Consider the following 20,667-nt stretch of genomic DNA (forward strand, 5'->3'; position numbering starts at 1 on the left):
AATAAAATGAATGCAAAGAACAATACATGCTTTATATTGTTTCTCTCTTTTCTGAACAAAGCCAGTGACGTAGCATAATGTTGCACTCGTAGGTCCACGTAACATGCTTGTGTACGTGTTCATTAGTTACACTGTCTGTCAGGTACTCAGAAACCAGAAAGGCACAATAGCTACTGTCGACTTACTTCCAGCGAGCTTTCTTAAAACAAAGGTTCTTCCGTAATTAAACAAATGCAGCGGAGGTTGTGCCTGGCACGCTGGCATGTAGCCTACTTTCCTCTAACCGAGGGGGAAGAGTAGATGAAGATGTTTTTTCTTTCGAATTACTCAAATGAATAGAGCATATTCAGTTCTGTCAGGGGTATCACCTCACTATTCCCATCGCCCTTTCCAAAACCAAAACACGAGGACATGTGCAGGGTTCTCAGTCACGTGTTGGTAGATGCCTTAGCAAAACACAGCAGACAAAATACAATTTGATTGAAAGCCACACAGACCAATCGACGGCGAGATATTGGGTAGCAACACGGTAAATACAAACAAAGTCTCCAATCAAATAACCCGAAGAGGCGTTCCACATTCCAATAAAGAGACTGTTTACTTCCGTGAATATTTCTAGGGGGAGACAGAATTTCAATTGCAACAAAGGAAGAGCGTTTGGTGAGGAGAAGTACTTTTTCATTTATAGAGTTTGAGGTGTCTGTCATACACCAATGATCATTAATACCCGAATCCGAACGGTTTATCAGAATTTACTTAGTAGCTTTATTTACTAGCTGGTTTTTCCAAGCTGTCTTTGCATTATTATCCTCGCAAAAGCAGCTTGCTGAATTCGTCTGGCTAGGTCGACTGACAGCTAGTTTTATCGATGTAAAATTATAAAGAATAAGCCACATACATAGTCAAGAAAATGGCCAATCGGGACATAGTTTAAAACTGTTAAACATACCTATTTTGTGATTTTAGGTTATATAGCTATCAGTGATGGCAGTTGTGCGAAAATAGTTGTTTCTATTATGTCGGCGTAGCTTGCTTAAACCAGCTCTCCATCTCTACCTAGTTAGCCAAGGTAACTTAAATATAAGCGGGATGTCTTGGCTAATTATGGCGCATTGTTGATCTTTTCTTTATTGAACTAGTTGAAGCATGCCTTTCTTGGGCCAGGACTGGAGGTCACCAGGATGGAGCTGGATAAAGACCGAAGACGGATGGAAGCGTTTCGAGTTTTATGGCCATGATTTGGGAGGAAACAACGAACTTGATTTGGAAGAGTAAGACTTGGCCTTTCCCTTTAAAAAGCACCACTTGTTTTAGTGCCATTTAAATTCACAGTTAATGACGTTGCCAGTACTAAAATTCGTTTGTGTGCGTAGCATCTACTCACTGACCTTACTGTTGGGTCACAAAACTTGAGCTCATCCAAGGGGGTAAGCGATTAAACAATTCTTGGTTCAACACGATTGACGCCCTAACGTCAAACTTAAATGCACATAAAATAGGTATACGTGTTATTGTGTTTAAATACGTATGCATCTTAATTACTATAGAAAAGCGAGCTAGCAACCTACAGTATTATCGCAACAACCATTTGTTGTGAAGTTCATTTGTGTTATGCATTGTGTTACGCTCATTTGTGTTATGCTAAGCAATGTGAGAAAAGCGGTCGATACAGTGTCGCTCATTAATATAGCTGTAATACGTAGTTTGATGTTCTACCGAAGGCCAGGAGCAGAAGGGGTGATGTTCAAATAATTTTGCGTGAATATACGTAGACTTTTACCTTTCTAATGTACAGTATGGATTCTATTGCCCCAGTCCACAGATTATCATGAGCTAAAATAGGCCACCACCAATCAGTCTCTCCCCTCTACTAGTTGCTACTGATTGGTGGGCAGCCTGAAGTCAGTGTAGCTTATCTGGCTTTCTTACAAGAGTCCTCTTGTAAAATATGAATTATGAACTAAATGATGACATTTCTGATCTGTCACAAATCAGACAAGCGATAATGTGATTGTCTTAACTTCTAACATGAATCATGTGAGGCTATTTTTTTTTAAGATCATCTGACCATTTAGATCAAATGGAGTTGTTAGGAGCAAGCTGAGTTGAAGTATAACCTTGAGAACAATAAAATGTGATTTATTGCTTCTGATTGCACTGAACTAAGAGAAGACAGTAGCTTTTTTAATCATTATTGTTAATTACCTTGTGCCTTTCTTTTATTAAAGTAGAGCAAATTACCATGGGTCTCACCCTAATAGTTTCAATTCCCTGCTGCTTTTTCATAGATTGTTTTGTTATGACCAATCCTCTCTCATATTTATTGCAATTACTTCGGGGTTGCAAAAATGTTCATTCTGAAAATGATTAGATTATGTGGATTGTTTATGTCCATGGATCATACTGCTATATACAAGATTGGTGGTCCAATAATGAGATGCATTAAGCACAGTTGAGTTGAACTGGAGAAGGAATCTTAAGGTCTTGTTTGTGTGCAACTGTACAGATGCCAGATGGGACATCTCTCTTTTCAGCCAAAAATTTTTCCCTCACGTTTGAACAGCCATTGCCCTGTGTCTCCCTATACTCTGCAGATTTCACCTGTGAGGGAATTATTTCTGACACGCACTAAAACATCAGAAAAGGTGACTGAAAAATCAAACCACTAGATGGCGCTTGCAAATATTAACCAAAATAAATTTCCTATATTGGTCCCATGTGCCTCTGATGTAATTGATTTGATAAGTAAGCAACATTAAATGTTTTGTGTCCCATACTTATGCAAGGGACTGTTGGCAACCCTTAGGCCAAGTAAGCTGTATGCTACGCTTCTCAAGGTACAGTGGAGCACACATTCTAATCACTGCCAAAGTGTCAAAGCAGCCCATCCAGAAAGAACACGAGCTGAGCGCATCCTATAATTACAGCTGCAGAATGGAGGCAGGACCTAGCCTGTCGGGTAGAGGAGGGAAGTAAACTGAACAAAAAGCAGTCAAATACAGGTGAATAATGGGCTCGCTAGACAATAGGTTGGCTAAGGTTACTTCTGCTAGTGTGTCATCGCATATGTATGCTTGAGCTTCACTTGGTTTAAGGACAGGACTGTGAGTAGATCATGTCGCTGGCCGTGCAGGCTGTTTGTTGAGACCATGTCTGTTGGCGTAGCATGCTTGGGATGCACTAAAGAAGCCTTTGTACCTCTGAAGAATTCAAAGCATTTATCCTCCCGTTTTGCCTCCATTTGAAAAATAAGATTAGTTCTGAGATGTTGGGTCTCCAGTATCATGCCCATATTTTACATCTGTGTTGCATTTAAATTTAACAGTCGGTTGTTTTTGTTTAATTTCATTGGCTGGGATTTTCCAACCTTTGAGTTAATAAGATTTGAAACAGATTTGTCTTTATGGGGCTATTGAAAAATCATAAATACATTTAGAAATTTAATGGTATTTGAAATTTCTGTATTGCTGTCTACTGACATGCTGTTTCATGAATGTCTATAAATTGCAATTGTAGTATCAACAGAAACTTTCTAAAGTAAAGAATTGCAGAGGACAGAATGAAAACAGGGGCTGATCATCTGGTTACTATAGTAGCTACTTATTCTTCCACCTTCCAGTGCTGGAGCCAGTTTCCAGTGCATGTGAGGTTTACATTACACTGTGCCTCATAATCACCAGGGTGTCCTGCTGGCAGATGACATGTACCAGTCCTCTCTTCTTTCTGTTCTGATACTTCTATACTGTTAAACCTCACTGGCAGAATTATTTAAAATAAAAGTTTGGTTCACTACCTGCAACATTGTACTTGGTGTTGGCTGTTAGCGCAAGAACTATGAGAAACCCTGAATTGACACCCCTAGCAACTAAACTTTTAAGTAGGCATCTGCTAAGAATTTGCAATGACAAAACAATATTTTAAGCGCCTAACAAGCGTATCTGGTTGTAGGTACATGGTTTTAGGTTTCACATTCTATTTTGTAAAACAGCAGTCGCTCAATCCCATGTAAATTGGGACTGGTTGAATGGGGGGAGGGAGGTGGGTTGGTGGGCAGGTTTTATTTTTACTTATTCATGTATTTATGTATTTATATTTATATATTTTTATCTTCTTTTTAATTGAGTGGTTTGGTTTGGGTCTTCGTTTTTATTTCTCTCTTTTGTTTATCTTTTTTGGTTTTTATTTTTCTTTCAGTCAATGTTTTGGTTTTCTTGTTGGTGCCTGGGGTTTTGTGCAGGTTATGGGTTTGTGGTTCTTTGTTTTCTCGGGAAAAATGGCCTTGAGGTCTTGTGAAGGTTGGTGGAACGGTGAATAAAGCAGACCTTAAAAGTCAAATCCCATGTAAATTAATCAAACCTTGATTATAGTATTGTTGTGAACTTTGTGAGCAAAAAATAACCATAAAGTATGATTTATTAGTTGTGAGCATCTGATTTTTTAGAACAACACAGAGTGTACAAACCACTGGAAAGAGTTTTTATGATGGCACTACTGAGATCTAAATGAACTGATAAGGCAGAGAGGTACAAAAAAAAAAAAGCCTCAAAATGAAAGTCTTTGGAACGCGGGACATTAACAAATTGACTTGTGTTCTGATAAAAATAACTATTTTGCAAAAATATTCCAACTGAAATAATAACTCAATAAATGTATGTTGTTGATAATTTTATTGTGGCACTTGTAACAGAAGTGGCATGAAATAGTGGGATTAGTGGGATGACTTAAACTACAACTAACGGTTTGCCGTTCTGATCAAAACTCATTTTTGCCACACAGGCTAGTCATATTTAAAAAACCCTTGGAGCGATTTCTGTTTCAGTTTACTCATGTTGAGCACAGTAGCTAGATTGTGACATCTCATTTTCAACTGTTCATTCAAATTAAGTGCTCTTTTCTTCTCCGAATTCTACCAGTGGCTCTGTAAATATGGCTGTGTAAATCAATAAACAACACAGATGTCAGACACTGAAAGACGATTGGCACAAAGAAACTGAAGTAATTATTTAGTTGTGGTTCAAGTCTGGGTCATTGGCATTGTAATCTTTTTTTTTTTTTTTTTTTTTTTAAACCTCAGAGTATCTGTGTTTATGGAACACGGTGTGTTTTTCTTGCATTTTGGCTGTTTTTCTGAATGAAAAAATGCAGCATCCTGTGTTGACACGACCACTGTACACGCAGGTTTAGCAAACGGACAGTGCTGATGCGGAGTCAAAAGGGTCACGACTGAGAGTAACTATTCGGGTGTAATCTTACAGCATAAAGTTAGATTGTGGTATGAGCAAGAAACAGAGAATGGAGCAGCTGGAGCTGTTGTTATGGGCAGTTATGAAGTATAGGACAATTTAGCTACCTGCTTTGCTGCTGATGTCACACCAGCGCTTATAAGGAATGCAGCAGTTGATCCTACCTTCTAGAAAGTACTTTGTTCTTGTAGAAAGGGGCACAAGTCTGATGGGCAGATCACAATGTCTTTACCCATGTAGCCCTGGGATCACCAGGGGCAGACGGATGGAAAATTTTTCCCTTTTTCTGGTGCCTGTTGTCCTTGGGCTTGGTTCAGGAATTCTCAGTGAAATGTTGGTTTAGTGTATATCATGCAAGCAGTTCCTCTCGCAAATCATTCTTCAATATTCACGGTCCAGTAGTTTCCAGATTAGTTTGGAGGGATCCATTAATTTGTGTGTGTTGTTAGCAAAGGTCAGTCGCATATTTCGTAACTTTTTTGGTTAATCAAACAAACCCTGTCAGTTAAATTATGTCTAAACTTACGATGAAGCTGTGTGCACCATTTGTTGCATTCTTGTTATTCTGGAAAAAATATTAAGGGTTATTTCATTTGTGTATTTTTGTGTATTTTATAATTATACAAATAGTGTACTGCAGCTGTGTACAAAACATTGTTTACTTGTAACTAGGTGCCTCCAATTATGAAGAACCTGCGTCAGCATCGCCGAACCGGGCTTTTAAAGAGAGCACACTGTGCTTTTGGAATGACCTGTGCATGAGTGATCTGCACTGCTTCGAATCATTCCGGCATGTCTGTGGCAACATGGAGCTTTCTTCATTCCGTGTTGTTTTGCAGGAATTAAGTCAGGCATAACTGCTACTGCAGACATGCACTATATGACCTAAAGGCTGAATGGAAGCAAATCCCTGCAGAAACGGGTGGACCAACTCCATATTAATGCCCATAATTTTGGATGAGATGTTGGATGTCAGGTGTACACGTACATTTGGCCATGAAGTGCAGTTCATTGATCCATCTCTTTTGCTCTGGCTTGCCCAGAAAAGACATGGTGAGAGGCGGCATGGTGAACAGCTTGGCTGGCGACTGCACCCACAGCTGACCAGTGTGTGGACAGAGGCTTCACCCAATAAGCCACTGTAACTTGAGAGCTGGGAAACACTGTCTGGAAAGGACATTTTTTCACCATTAGCTGGATGATCAAAGCTCTGATTTCATTTGACCCTCATGTGTTGGCCTGTGTATGTTTTCAGTGATCACATTGGACAGGAGAGCTTCTCACCCTCCCACAGAACATAAGTGTTAAACATAAACTCAGTGTACACTGGCTGTTTCATACTCACTTCATACATACATTGCTGATTGGGATAAGTGCATTTGGAACTATGTAGGAGGGTTTAAGATTTCAATCTCCACTCGTTTGTCTAATAGGGTAGTTTTTTTGCAGGAGTAGCCAGGTGAAAGTACTTAAGTCAAGGGTTTGAGGCATTGATCATCAGCCTTTGATCTACAGTATAAGCCACTAGTAATTCATTCGGTATGCCTCTTTCATTTGCTGTAAATTCAGAGACTGTCAGAAATGGTTTTTAGTGCTCACATTTGCCACCTGGTGGTGGTTTGGGGAACAAAGTAGTTCCTGTGGAAATACAAAGAAAATATATGCAAATGTGCCTCTGCTGGGAAGAATAAGGACTCTTACAGTGTGCATAGAGCATGATCACTCCGTGTTTAGCGTGCTTTCACTGTAATTAATTATTTTGTACAAAGGTTAATGCCTTTACTAGTGGACCAATGGACATATGCATAACGTCCTCGAAAGTGAGGAACACAGTTTATACCTGTTTTTTCTTGAAATAGTCATTGCTAATATAAAGAGAAAATATCTGAGCAGTACTAAAAAAAAGACAACTAAAACAAAATGTGGAGCTGAATAAAGCTACCGAAAATATCATCACTCACTAGCATCACTCCCTAAATCAGGTCGGAGAGTGATTAGGCTACATGGTTTCTCAAGATGACAAGTAAAACGTCTCTTAGTGGTGCCCAAATACACTGCAGAGTTCATCCAAACAAGCTAAAGCTAAAATACTAAAAATAGAGTCGTTATTCAACCAGTAATGCAGCGACGCTTCCACATCGACGGACAAAGCATTTTGGCTTGAAAATTATAGCTTTAAAAACTTGATAGCTTTAAGGAAGGCAAACGGCAAGGCTGTTACTGCCACTGTATGGTGCCTTTCTTTGCCATCTTTAACTAGTTACTTTAACTAGTACAGTGCTCTTTACAGCGGCAGTTACAGCAGCTCACTAGTTGCTTTGATGCATATTGAATCTGAAGGTGGGCATATTGAAAATACTGCAGCCAGTTATACTGAGTGTCATTCTACCATATGAATCTACCATTGTAAATCACCCCTGTTCAGCTCTTGTCAATTTCTGCTGGTAAATGTTTGTGTCTCTTAAATGGCTAAACTCCCCCTTGGTATAAAGAGGACTTGCCTTCTTTCAGCCTTCGAAGATAATAACAATAAAAATATTTTTCTCATTATATTTGAATAAATAATTTAAGCTTTACATTGGTATATTGGTGAATGAAAATAAAAGCTTTACACAAACAAACAAGCAAAAAATATCTGTATGCAATGTATGAAGTCCTAAATCCTAAACTGCCACATTGGACACTTGCTTTGGCTGTTGGCTACTAATGGATTTTACATTGGTGTTTTTGTTTTACTGCCCACATCTAAATACTGTACTATGTGTAGGTGTAATTGGAAGCTCCTAATTTGCTATTGTGGAGTATTTGTCTTCACAAATTGTACTACTGTTCTGTTTGCATATTCATTTGCAATGTGATTTGACGGACAGTTTTTTTTTTTGTTACTAATGCCAGTTGTGTCTTTCCAAACAGAATGCAGGAGGAAAACAAAGAAAACCTGTTTGTGGGAGATGTCTGTGAAGTAGCCACCAAAAAACGGAAAAAAGATTTTTTTAATAACAACACCAAATCACAGTGTAAGCATAAAACGCAATTGTATTTTATTTTGTTAACAGTCCCAAGACAAACATGAAATGAGTTGTCCGAAGACCTTTTAGCTCTGTTGAAGTGACAGTGCCAAAACAGTGCTGTTCTGTTTTGACCATGTTTCTCTTTTTTTTTAGTTTTCTACCAAGAGAAGTGGATCTATGTTCAGAAAGAAAGCACTAGAGAAGTAAGTATCGGCCTGGAAATGCAATGTAAACATCTGCTTCTCTCTTCATAACCATTTAAACCTGTGCCATTCCAGTTATAGTTGGCATATCCCTCTGTGATCCACTGTATATCTCTGTAGATTTCACAGGATTTGAGGCCTGAGCAATTTTAAAGTTTTTAAAGTACAATTTTAGAGCCGTATGGCTTTCCCAAAACTAACCATAGCACATGTTACCTAGTTAGGTCTTTCACTACATATCTAGCACATGGTTTTTCTTCTTCCGATAACTACTTTAGCTAGTTGTGTGAGCTTATAGTATTATTCATTCTGTCCAGTCATTAGAAAAAGTATGTCATAATGCTGAATTTCTGTCCCATCCAACATGAAGCAAGTGCTATTTTTTGTTTGTGCTTTGTTTGAAAGAGACATGGCTACTGTACATTAGGAGAGGCCTTCAATCGCCTGGATTTTTCCAGTGCTATACAAGACATCCGGAGGTTCAACTATGTGGTGAAAGTAAGACATAATGCATTTGACTTATTGGCCTTGTGATGCTTGCTACTAGTCCTACTGGTAGTACTCATGACCTTTGTATTTTATGAATAACTATGCAGACATGACCTCATTCTAATGAGGCCGATTGTTCTGGTTTTGAACTGGACCTGCAATACGTTATAAGAGGCAGGCAATATGCCAGAAATCTAGCTTATAATGTCATAATGTAAAATGTGAATCTGCCCTGTTCTGACAGTTTCTGACAGTGTGTGATTAGTGCTTTCCTTCTTGTTCAGTTTAGACTTATAATCTTTGGTTTCATAAAATGTACGATTAATTCTCCTTAAATCATCATTATAATCAGACACTAACATTTTATTTCACGGTACAACTCTAGGTGCATTTTGAAAGGATCTTATTGGGAGTCATTAATATTTAAACATTTCTCAGCATTGCTCATTCAGCTTAAGCAGTGTGCCTCACCTTATAACTCTTTACCCTGTGTCCAGCTGCTGCAGCTGATAGCAAAGTCTCAGCTGACATCCCTGAGCGGAGCTGCCCAGAAGAACTACTTCAACGTCCTGGAGAAGATCGTTAGAAAGGGTGAGACAATCAAAGTCCACTGTGAGACTACAGCATTGGAATGCAGGAAGAACCAAGCTACTTTGAAATCAATCCATATTGAATGGACTCTTGACCCTAAGTACATTGTTGTGTGCTGCACTTGACAGTGATAGGTTGGCATAGCATTCTGGAGTTGTCAGAAAATGATGTAGTTGAATTTTACCAGAGTAGGTAAAGCAGGGATCGTCTCTACTGAGAATCTAACCTGTGACTGTGCTGCTGGGTTCAGAAGCTGTTTTCTGTGTGGAGTTTGTTTTTTGGAAATGTAGTGAAATGTAGACGATGAACTCAGTTTATTTTTTGTCTGAGGGTTTTGTAAAAAACTGTTTTGGTGAACAAGCCAAAAATATACAAATGTATAATTAGCGCCATCATGGACATTCTAAACATGTACAAAAACATGTACCAATACAAAACATCAGCAGAAACCAAACATAGAACTCCCCCTATAAAAGGAGACTCACTAATGAAGCCCTAGTGGAATGAAGACAAAAATAAATAATAAAAGAAAACTGCATAATAAATAGCAGAGCAGACTCAGGAGGTTCAATGCCTCAGGCCCCCAGGAGCAAGACTAATGCTCTGAATGTGCCATAACCATAAAGGTCAGGGCCCATTGTTGTAAGGTCAAAGACTGAGCTTTTTTCCATATTTGTAGGCAGAAGCAACTCTTCTTTTAAACTGCAAAATTTGAAATGGCCTGATGTATTCCTTGGCCTGTCTTCTTAATGACAGATCCTATTCTTTAGTTTATCTCATTGCTGTCTTCATATTTGTTGGTCTGTTTTTTCATTGCTGACCATATACATGCATTAGCCTATTACTTTAACACTCTCCACTAATTCTATTGTAGAATAGGGGTGTGTCACTCTGCATTCAGCTATGCAGTGCATCAGAGGAGCAGAGCTCTCACAGCAGCTAGTACTGTCAGGTTTCAGACATCCAGTCAGCCGGAGTCACTCCTGCATGGCAATACGGGGACGATACTGCCAAATGGAAACCAGAAAACAAAAATTTAATACAAATCACATACATACGCATTGTACATTGACTGTGGTACAGGTTGACTGGAATCTATAACCAAAATACGTAACTTAAACATTAACATAATTAGCAAACATGTGCAACACACAATGGCAGACAATATGATTTCCAAGCTATTGTATTCTCATGGTACTGCCACTGAAGCCCTTAGGTTGAGCTCCGAGTCCCTTTTATCTCTGTAGTTCTAATTATTAATAAGCCAACTGAAGTAGCGTCCAGGAGTGAATATCTCACAGGGTGAATCATTGAAAGGAAGAATGGCTCGGGGCTGCTGGGTGGCTCATTCAGTTAAGGCACCACACCATAGATGAGCCTCACAGCCTGGGATTGAACCCGGACCGTGCCAGTGCTAACCTCTTCACCCAGGGAATAGGAGGGTTCAGTCGGTTAGGGTTTTGTGTGCATTGCTGTCTAGAGACCCGTGATGGTCGATCAGGCACCCGTAGATTGCGGTCAAAGCCACATATGAAAGGCGTTCTTCTGACTTCGCTCAATGCTAGCTGAGCTGTAGCCCGCGGTGTGAAAAGAAGCAGCAGACGACACCATGTGTTTCAGAGGAGGAGGAGAACCATGTAAATCTACACTTTCCCGAACCAGCTGTGGGGTTCACACAAAGTACAAACTCTGATTTCAGAGGGTTGGCCATTCCAAATTTGGGTGGGAATTGGATATGCTCAGGCCCGCATTGGGTTTCAAATTTATTTTTAAAAAATGATGAATGGCTCAAAGCTTTAAACATTTAAATGATGAATGGCTCAAAGATTGAATCATTCAAAGGATGAATAGCTCAAAGGTTTAATCGTTCAAAGGATGAATGGTTCATGGTTTATACCGGTTGCTGTGGCATGAAACATTATGGAACAGGGCCACATCTCTACCTGTCTCCACAATGTTGACTGCTGATCTATTTTTTAAATCTTTAGTTAGAACTGGGTTTGCGATTAAAGCCACAGACTTCCTGTTTAGGGTGGACAGTAACCACAGGGTCACCAAACTAGATCGTTTCATGATTACTGGCTTTGTCGTATTGCTGGGCGTATCAAAGACATACTAAAATAGTGGCCGCTATTTGACAAAGTTATTTGTGAACCCTCTTTCTGAATTAAGGTGTTGGTCAACTTGCTGTTTAAAAGAAATAAGGATGTTAGTTCAGTCACACCCAAGTTTTATTCTGAAAGCAGTGGCTTTGACTGACTCGAGAGCTACGCTGATGTTCTCCAATTCTGGACGTCTGAACATCTACCAAGTGATTGTAATGTACAGTAATGAGTGGCTAATGGTTTATTGAGGTTTGTCAAATATGAGCTGTGCTGTTCTTTTCTCTTTCAACACAGTACTTGAAGACCAGCAGAACCCTCGCCTCATCAAAGACCTCCTCCAGGACCTGAGCTCCACTCTCTGTATCCTAATTCGGGAAGTTGGGAAGTGTGTGCTGGTAGGGAACATCAATATCTGGGTCTGCAGACTGGAGACGATTCTCAGCTGGCAACAGCAGCTCAACAACCTTCAGATCCCCAAGGTAGGCGGGTAGAGAGGAGCTGGTCAACCCCTGAGGTTTGATTGGTAAATCCCCAGTTGTACCTCATCAAAATAAAACATCCATTTGCCAGACAACTGCAGAGAACTCAAAATGTCTGATTAAGGAATTGCTGGTTCCCACACCACACATGCTTTATCTGTGTGTTACTTTATTGTATAAAATCCTGCCGATCTCTAAAAACAAGGCTTTTCGGGTTTGGATTGAATTACGTTTTTTTTTTTTTTTGTACGTTGGTCTTCAATAACCTCTCCTATAACCTCTGCATATTCCTTTCAAATGAATGAGAAAATTATAAGTAAATCTTCAGCAGTTGATTTGAACAATGTGCATTTGCAAAGTTTTTCATCTCCCCTGACCTGACCCCATCTCGTTTCAGTGATGACTAAGAATGGCTCTTTTAGCTCTGATGGGATTATAGTCACAGAACTGTAAAAACGCTCAATTTAAATTTTATGGAAATGAATAATGCTGTCTTACTACAGCAACAAACATACTGTAAGTAACAACACATTTGCATTTAATGTAACAGGGTGAGTTTTTTTCCTTTATATCATTGGGAATGCGAGTGCAAATCCATGGCTGCAGTAATGGTTCTGTGTGTCTTTCAGCAAGTAACCAATGGCATGACACTCAGCGACCTTCCGCTGCACATGCAGAATAACATCCTGTACAAGTTCTCGGATGCCTGGGACATCATCAACCTGGGACAGACCACGCCCACTCTGCACATGCTCAGTGAGGACCGGCAGCTGTGGAAGCAACTGTGTCAGTTTCACTTTGCGGAGAAACAGGTATGAGCTGCAGCGTTCCTAAATCCCAAGCAGATGTCAGGAAACCACTTTGCACACATCCCAGGGGTCCTCAGCCCGTGTCCTGAGCTAGAGGCTGATTGGAAGGTGAAAACAAAATTCAGCATAACCTGGACATCTGTCTTATGTCATGCAGCTAGAGTGCGCTGTAGTTTTCACTCCGGCACTAATGAAGCACATTCACCAGCTAGACATCCCATTGAGCTTCTAATTAGTAGAATCAGGTATGCCAAATAAGGGTTGAAATTGACACCTACAAGGCTGTAGATCTCCAGGACCTGGGTTGGGCAGCCTTGAGGTTTTAAGCAGCTGATCAAACATCAGCAGCATGTTATGTTGAGGAATATAAAAGGAAATGTTTTCATAGCCTGTTGTTTAGGGTGTCTCGTAAGTCTCTTTACCCTTGTGTACCATCAGCTCAAGGATGGTTCTTTGGGGATTCATTAAAGATCGTGCCGCAAAAACAAAGCTACAGAAACAAACAGCAACTGAAAGAAGCTTCCGTTGTCCTCCCTTTATAAGGTCACAACTTGCCATGCTGAAAACTATAACCGTCAACCTGGTGCCATATAATATCTCCATTCAGGGCACAGTGGCGCTCACACGCATTTTCCTTATTTGGTTAAAGACTGTAAAGATTAACGAGATAAAGAGTTCCAGAATGAACTCCGCTTGCCAAAGGCTCAAGTGGTATAGTGAAAACAGTGTATTCTTACCTCCCGTAAGTATTTTAAGTACTTGAGTTCCACAATTGAAAGTAGTGGCAGAGGTAATAGTGCTGGTAGTGGTTGTGATGGTAGTAGTGTACTGCAGTGTGGTATCATACCTGTGAATTATAATTATAAAGGAACAGCGCTAATTGAAAATTGCTGAGCCAGAGGAATACATCACTGGAATGCATCCATTGTGATTTTTCTTTTGTTTCACACATGGTGTGACTCTGGTGATTTAAATTACTTGATGTAAATGTAGTGCCTGGTTTGCAAAACGTAAAGCATGACATTTCACCACATTTGCTCAAAATTCACCAGACAACAAACTGGTTAGGTTTGGCTTCAGATCTGACGGAGATTCTGGATTCTTCATTCAAAGCGGCCAATCATCTTTGATCTACTATTTGCATAAACTCTCCCTCGCACACCTTAACCTTGAGCGTGGCATCACTGCATTATTAGCGAGTCAAATATATGGGGGCCTTTAATGCTGTGCACACTATCTTAGGTTGTCTAAGTGCCAAAGAATGAGGAAGCTAAAAGCAGCTGAGGAATCAATCTGGCTGGCAACAGTCGTTTAAAGTTCCCATTTTAACTTACTTTTTACAGCTCATTAACTGTGTTGGCTCTTCTCTCCTTCACTTTCAAGTCATTTGATCAGAATTTCTGTTGTTCATTTTCAAAATCACCCCCCCCTCCCCTCAAAATCTGAGGGACACCACTGCCTTTTCCCAGAGGATTAATTTTATTCATTTTCAGCCAGGACAGTACAAAAATTAAAGGACTCATTTTCCAGTGTTTAAGCTGCTTTATTGAAATCCACTGGACCAGAATGGAATCAGGGACGCACCTGCAGTGATCGAATGATGCAGTTTTCTTCAGATCATAACATATCCAGTGTTATGTGCACTTCTTTGTGTCATGCAGCCAGCTGAAAGTATAGAAGGGCTGTAGACTGCAAAGATGTGCAACGGCAGGCTGGGTCCACTCCACATGCAGAGATTCTGGTCTGCTTCTCTTTTGAGTCCACTTCCCTGATGGACGTAGTATGCACAAAGCCGGTTCGTTTCGAAATATGAAGCATGCATAGAGTTTTCAATGGCGGTTGTACATTTTTAAAAGCTTTATAGTTTAAAAAGTATCGCTTAACAAAATACAAGCCATGTAATGTGGGTTGGGAAGTCTATGGTTGTGGAATTTATTAATAATAAATTAATAAGAATAGTTTGTGTCTTCAGAGAGCAAACTAATAACTAAAACAGCTCTGATTATAACATAATTATAAGACGCAACAGGTGTGTTTTATTTTTGGGATATTGGCACTCATGGGGAAACAATGGGGCAGCGCATGCTTTGTTGTAAAATGTGGCTTGTGTTACAGAAAATGGCCACTAGAGGGCTGACGAGGCATGGTCTTGAGGGAGAATGACAGGCCAGGTCCTGAGTCCTCAGCGGATTCCATTAGCTGCCCTTTAATTGAAGTACATAGGGGAGTCACATAACTCAGCCTTAACCAGCCAACACTGCTCAATACACACATGAAGTGGGGCTGATTCTCATCTGGAACCATTGCTTGTTGTGTGAGTTCAATTTCTTAATAGATAGCAACAGTGCATTATTAAATCTTTTGACAATAAATCACAATAATCAAAATACACTTAATATATGAAATGATTTTCATAGATTATGTTCAGAGCACTTTCCAAACGAAAGAACTAGAGGACCGCAATGGAAATAAGCCTTCGGGCTTTGTGTTTTCATTCTCGGTGATTTTTAATGTATGTAATGACTGCAGTGCAGTATTATATGTGTTTTTTCATCAAATAAATTCATTCATTCATTCATTCATTCATTTGGCATGAGAGCCTTATACACACTAAATATGAATGTTTGCAAAGCCAGACAGGTCGTAATACTTAACTGAAATGGGTGCTTACAGGAGCACTTCTACTGTGAGATTATGTGCACAGTCATCAAGACGCAAAATAATCTCACAGCCTGTTGAAAACTGAGGGCCCTATTATGAGGGCCTGAACGGAGAACAGTAAGGTTTTGTCTCGCTTTGTCTTTCAGTTCTGTAGGCATTTAATTCTGTCGGAGAAGGGCCACGTAGACTGGAAGCTGATGTACTTCACGCTGCAGAAGTATTACCCGAAAAGAGAGCAGTACGGAGACACGCTGCACTTCTGCCGGCACTGTAGCATTCTGTTCTGGAAGGTAGGTACCGGTACCTGCATGCTGCGTCTGTGGCATAACCAGTTTTACCCAACTGAAAAAAACATGTTAATCCTGTTGGGCAAAGTTTTAAAAAATGTACCTGTAAAGCTTGGAAGCCAAGTGTGACCATTCCTGATTGCGAAAGGCAGGCCTTAAGGAAGTCTTCATTCCCTCATGATGAGCCAGACACTCCATAGTCTCCACTGGGCCTGTTGAGCTCTCTGAATAATGCGTATTCTTGTAATTGTGAGTTCTTGTGAAAGAGTTCATGTGCAGCATCAGTGTCATGCTGTAAGCCTTGTTGAAACATAATTTAGTGCATATTGTGCATGTTGTTAAATATGCATAGAGTTGACACTGGCACAGTCAGGATTTAATACAAAACCATGTGTAACAACATGCATACATTTAGTACACAATGCAGGTAATGAGCACTATTTTTTACTCAAAAAAAGAAATTATATATATTTATTCTAATACAGTTGCTCAGGGGAAGAAGGGAGCTCCCTGAATATTTCCCTGTCAAAACACTATACAAGATTCTCAAGTCATCCTTGAGAAGGGAGGATGCATAAATTACAAATATTTGTGACACTTTCAGAAACTTGACTACTTGACTTGAATTTCATTTTAAAAGTATTATTTTGTTTGATTCCATTGAATATAGAATATTTTCTACATGTTTGAACATTAAAATACAGCACAGGACTCATACGATATATATTACTTGTATGATTATCTTATTTTATAAAATGAACAAATTAGATTATATGATAAATGTGATGAAAATATGTGATATGTACAGTCCTATGCATTTTTGGGTAGCCTGTAATTCCTTACGGATGTATAATGTATTCTAATCTGAATGTGTAACTTTTTCATAAGGGTGCAATTTAAAAACATTTGGGCACTTGTTGCTTTGTAGTTCAATATTTGTATTCCTGATGTACTCTAAGATGCAACACTGAAGTGTAGTGCACCACTAAAGTGTACTAGTGTGCAACTAGTGAAGTGCCCTTTTCTGACCCCAGACTTTAATGGCTTCCCCTACTGAAACTCCTTTCTCTGTACTCCTGAGAAAGTACTGGGGTGAGCAGCCCTATTCCATGAGGACCATATCTCTGTATGGATTTCATGCCAGCTTCTCATCGTAATTGCTTAATCAGCCCAGTTGTTCAGATGATCTGACATTTTAGCAGCATTCATCGATAAACCGATGAAGATGCAGGGTCCGTTTTTTGTGACAACGGAAGCACGGACGCGCCTCGGCCCAAGTGAAATTGCTAGTTTTGTCTCCGACAAACAGAATATTTGTTCCCTGTGCCAGGTTTGGTAGTTCCCCGGTCTGCAGTAAATACATTTGCGTCAACGAGTGTTGGGTGCTGCAATAGGAATTGTTTGGGGGGGGGGGGGCACAAATATTAAAACTATTCAGTGTCAGCTTTGTTATGTTTTATAACAAGTAATGTTTTGTAGAGAGGCTTGTGACAGAGGCTCTCATAATCTGCTTGCTCTTCGGCCATTATGAAATTAGCAGCCGGCTGTGGCGCTGTCACACTGTTTGGGGCAATAATTGGCAATAATGAAATTAAACGTCCACAACACACATGTAGTTTTTTAATTCACATTGCAACCAACCTGATTTACAACTGCACCGTATTTGGTGCTAAAGCCTGGTGTCACCAAATTGCCAAAATTGAGCTGGACACACCCTAATTAGCCAGCACCTTGCATTAGAGCTAGTTTTTGACAGTTGTGTCTTGACTGTTAAAATAGGGCCTGAAATGTTGTACTGTGGGCTATTCCGCAAGTGAACTCTGTTGGTGGAGCTAATAGGCTAATTGAGCCAGGGTAATTGGGAGGGTAGAAACTAGTAGAGCCGTCGAGGATCAGGGTTTCGCTATGCTGCTGTACTTACTCACATGCTGACATCCGTTCTCCGTTCGCTTCAGTGTCTCAATACTCCTGCCCCCTGCTGCAAATCCAGATGTACTACCTTAATTACATGGGGGGGGGGTGGTTTTGTGGGGGCACATGTTCCAGATAGCTTTGTTGTGTTTTTCTTACCCAGTCCTGAACTAGGGGTTAACTTTAATCTTTGAAAAACCACCCCTGGTCATGTGTAAGCGAGTTGGGTCGCCTTAATAAGATGGAGTCTTAGGTACATATTATTATCAGGCCCTGAATCACAGTCAGTAAAGTAATACTTTTGGAAGAGTATCCATTAATTGGCCATGAAACAAGTCTGTTCTTTGTTTTTTGGTTCATTCTAGAAATGTTATGCCTGGGAATGTTCTGCATAGTTTGTGTCCTTTTTTAAGCGTTTCCTTGCACTAAAGCATAGTGCAGAATGGATAGTTAGCATTAGAAGTCATACTGCTGTAATTGAGGCTCTCCCTGTACTTAATGTCCTGCCATGTCTGTTGAACTCTGTTGGCTCTTATTTAAATTTATGGTTTGGACTACGCAGCAGTAACTTCAAACTCTTGAATTCACTGTATTCTAACTTTCCAGTTTGACTATAGTCTTACATAAAAGTCATTTAAACTTGAAATTTTAAATGTCGGTTAACTGCAAAAAAAACATTTTTTTGTGTTTAAGTGAAGTACTGATGTGTCAGTAAATATAAAGAGTTTGAATGAAACGAATGCGTCAAAAAGACATTATTTGAAAACTGGCCATTTTTTAAAAATCATAAGCAGAAAGAATTGAAAATTCTCATGAAGAGTTTGGAGATATAAATTTTAATCTAGTAATGATCCTGGATGGCGTGCATGTAATTTGAGTTTCCCTGATGTCTTTTAAGGAGCTAGTCCATAATTTTAACACTTAGCCAGCACACTTCCTGCTTATTACTGGTAGCGATTTAGGAACTGGTATACACTTCAGTCTTTACATTACAAGTTAAAGCAATATTCAAAAACAGCAGCTTTATCCTGCTGTTTTAATTTAGGCCTGCATTATGAGCTTGTGCATCTGGTGATATTAATGACTGGGAATGTTAAGCAGCAGTAGAAAAGCTCTCCCTTCCTTGCTAATCTTTAACCTTTGACCTTTTCCATCCATGCTATCCCCTCCTCCTGCCCCCTTCTCCCTGATTTCCTCAAGGACTGCCATCTGGCTTTGTTGTTCAAGGTACCTGAAATGTCTTCCTTGCCTGCTTTCCTGTCTGTCAGAACGTGGCGCTAATGTTGCTCTGTGCGTTTAAAATGGCTGTCTTCCTGTCGTCTTGTCTTTGATCCTCAATACTTTTTTAAATCCGACTTTCCCGTTAACTTATCATATCAGTGTGTCAGAGAGCAGCGTTCCGGAAATGTCTAATAAGTAAATGCTTCTGTTTCACACAGATTATTTATTATTATTTATTTTTATTCAATTAATTGAACTCTTTTAAATGGTAATTAAGATTAATAGTTTATAAACACTCAGCAGTAATTGCTATTTTTTTCTGTTTCACGGACGTTCTGTAACTCCCACAAGTCAAAGTGGGCTTGTGAAGCCAATATGTAGAGGCTTTAAACCACTTCCATCTTGGCACCAAACATGAGGTGCTAAATTTGTATCTTCTTGTTGATTACTTCCTAGTAACCCTCAGCCATTTTTTGGTTGCTTTCACTGCAGAATCCTATAAAATCGCAGTTGAAATATTAAAATCCTTTGCCCTTCTGGGTCACAAACCATGGAATAACACGTGCCCAAAAATGACCGCAGTAGCCATTTAACAGAATTAGCTAGGCAGGTTCAGAATTCACTTTGACTGTGTAGTTGAACATAACTGTGGGGAGTCGTCTACAGGATGTACACTATTCTGGCTCCACTGTACAGTCCTAAGGGGTGTAACCTCTGTTTTCAAAGACGTCAGCTTAAAAAAATAAATTTAGAAAAAGATTCTGTAGCTCCTCCCTTAAACTGGTATTGCTTGACACAAGTTTGTTCTCTTTCAGGATTCCGGGCACCCCTGCACTGCCAATGATCCGGACAGCTGCTTCACACCCGTCTCCCCGCAGCACTTCATTGACCTCTTCAGGTTTTAGACCATGCTAATACGCTTGTTGATTCTTGCAGAGGGGAAACATGATTCTTCACTTGTTCTGCGCACAATGATTTTGACTTTGCCTAAGTACAAAAGGGCTCAGCAAACATATATTTTCCTTCCCCACATTTATATAAAGTGAAGGAATAAGAAAAAAAAAATGGAAAAAAAGAGATGACTACACTAGCATGTCGAGGAAATGTCAGGGGATAGTGTCTTAACCAATGTGGGACCAAGGTTGTTCTTGATTCGATAAATACTTTGCTCATTTGGAAGGTAAAAGTGAAATATACATTTCTATGGTCTGTCAGTCTGTAACTATTCTCCTTTTGTAATGGAATGCACGTCATTTGTAGATTTGTAGGTCTCTACTTCCTGTGTTTTGTGTATCTGGATGTGCTGTGAAAATATCTTGAGGCATTGACGTTTAAGTGTAAATTTGAGGTCGTCGTAACCGGACTTTTTACAATACTTGTTTAATTGGTTGTTTTGATCAGAAGACAAATGCAAACAGTACTATTTATGAAAATGTATTTTGTATTCTTTCTTTGAATTTTGTAATATTCCTTTATCATTCCAATAACTTATACACGTACTTGTATGAATGGCCTGAACAATTGGTACTCAGAAATTTGCTATGACTGTGATTAACAGTAATAAAGAAATTGCATTCGATTTGTTGCAGTCTTATTGTGAAGTACTGTTTGACATTTATGTGCAATTGTGAGTCCAGTCCTTAAGTTGAGAACATTT

At 39.6% G+C, this 20,667-nt stretch overlaps 1 protein-coding gene across 2 annotated transcripts; it reads left to right on the forward strand.

Annotated features, from left to right (window-relative positions):
* Positions 1-542: 542 nt before the first annotated feature.
* Positions 543-20,589, forward strand: fbxo25 (F-box protein 25). Of its 2 annotated transcripts, XM_064339211.1 has the most exons (11): positions 543-660; positions 1,140-1,271; positions 8,157-8,260; positions 8,408-8,457; positions 8,863-8,955; positions 9,444-9,537; positions 11,937-12,121; positions 12,751-12,933; positions 15,738-15,881; positions 18,990-19,016; positions 19,826-20,589. In XM_064339211.1, exons 2-11 carry the CDS (start codon positions 1,147-1,149, stop codon positions 19,913-19,915), a joined length of 1,095 nt encoding a protein of 364 aa, XP_064195281.1. In that variant the 5' UTR covers positions 543-660; positions 1,140-1,146; the 3' UTR covers positions 19,916-20,589. The 2 variants fall into 2 exon arrangements, with proteins under 2 accessions (XP_064195281.1, XP_064195282.1); XM_064339212.1 differs by lacking the exon at positions 18,990-19,016.
* The last annotated feature ends 78 nt before the right edge of the window (positions 20,590-20,667 follow it).

This window comes from Anguilla rostrata, chromosome 6, assembly GCF_018555375.3.
Source record: "Anguilla rostrata isolate EN2019 chromosome 6, ASM1855537v3, whole genome shotgun sequence".
Taxonomy (NCBI): domain Eukaryota; kingdom Metazoa; phylum Chordata; class Actinopteri; order Anguilliformes; family Anguillidae; genus Anguilla; species Anguilla rostrata.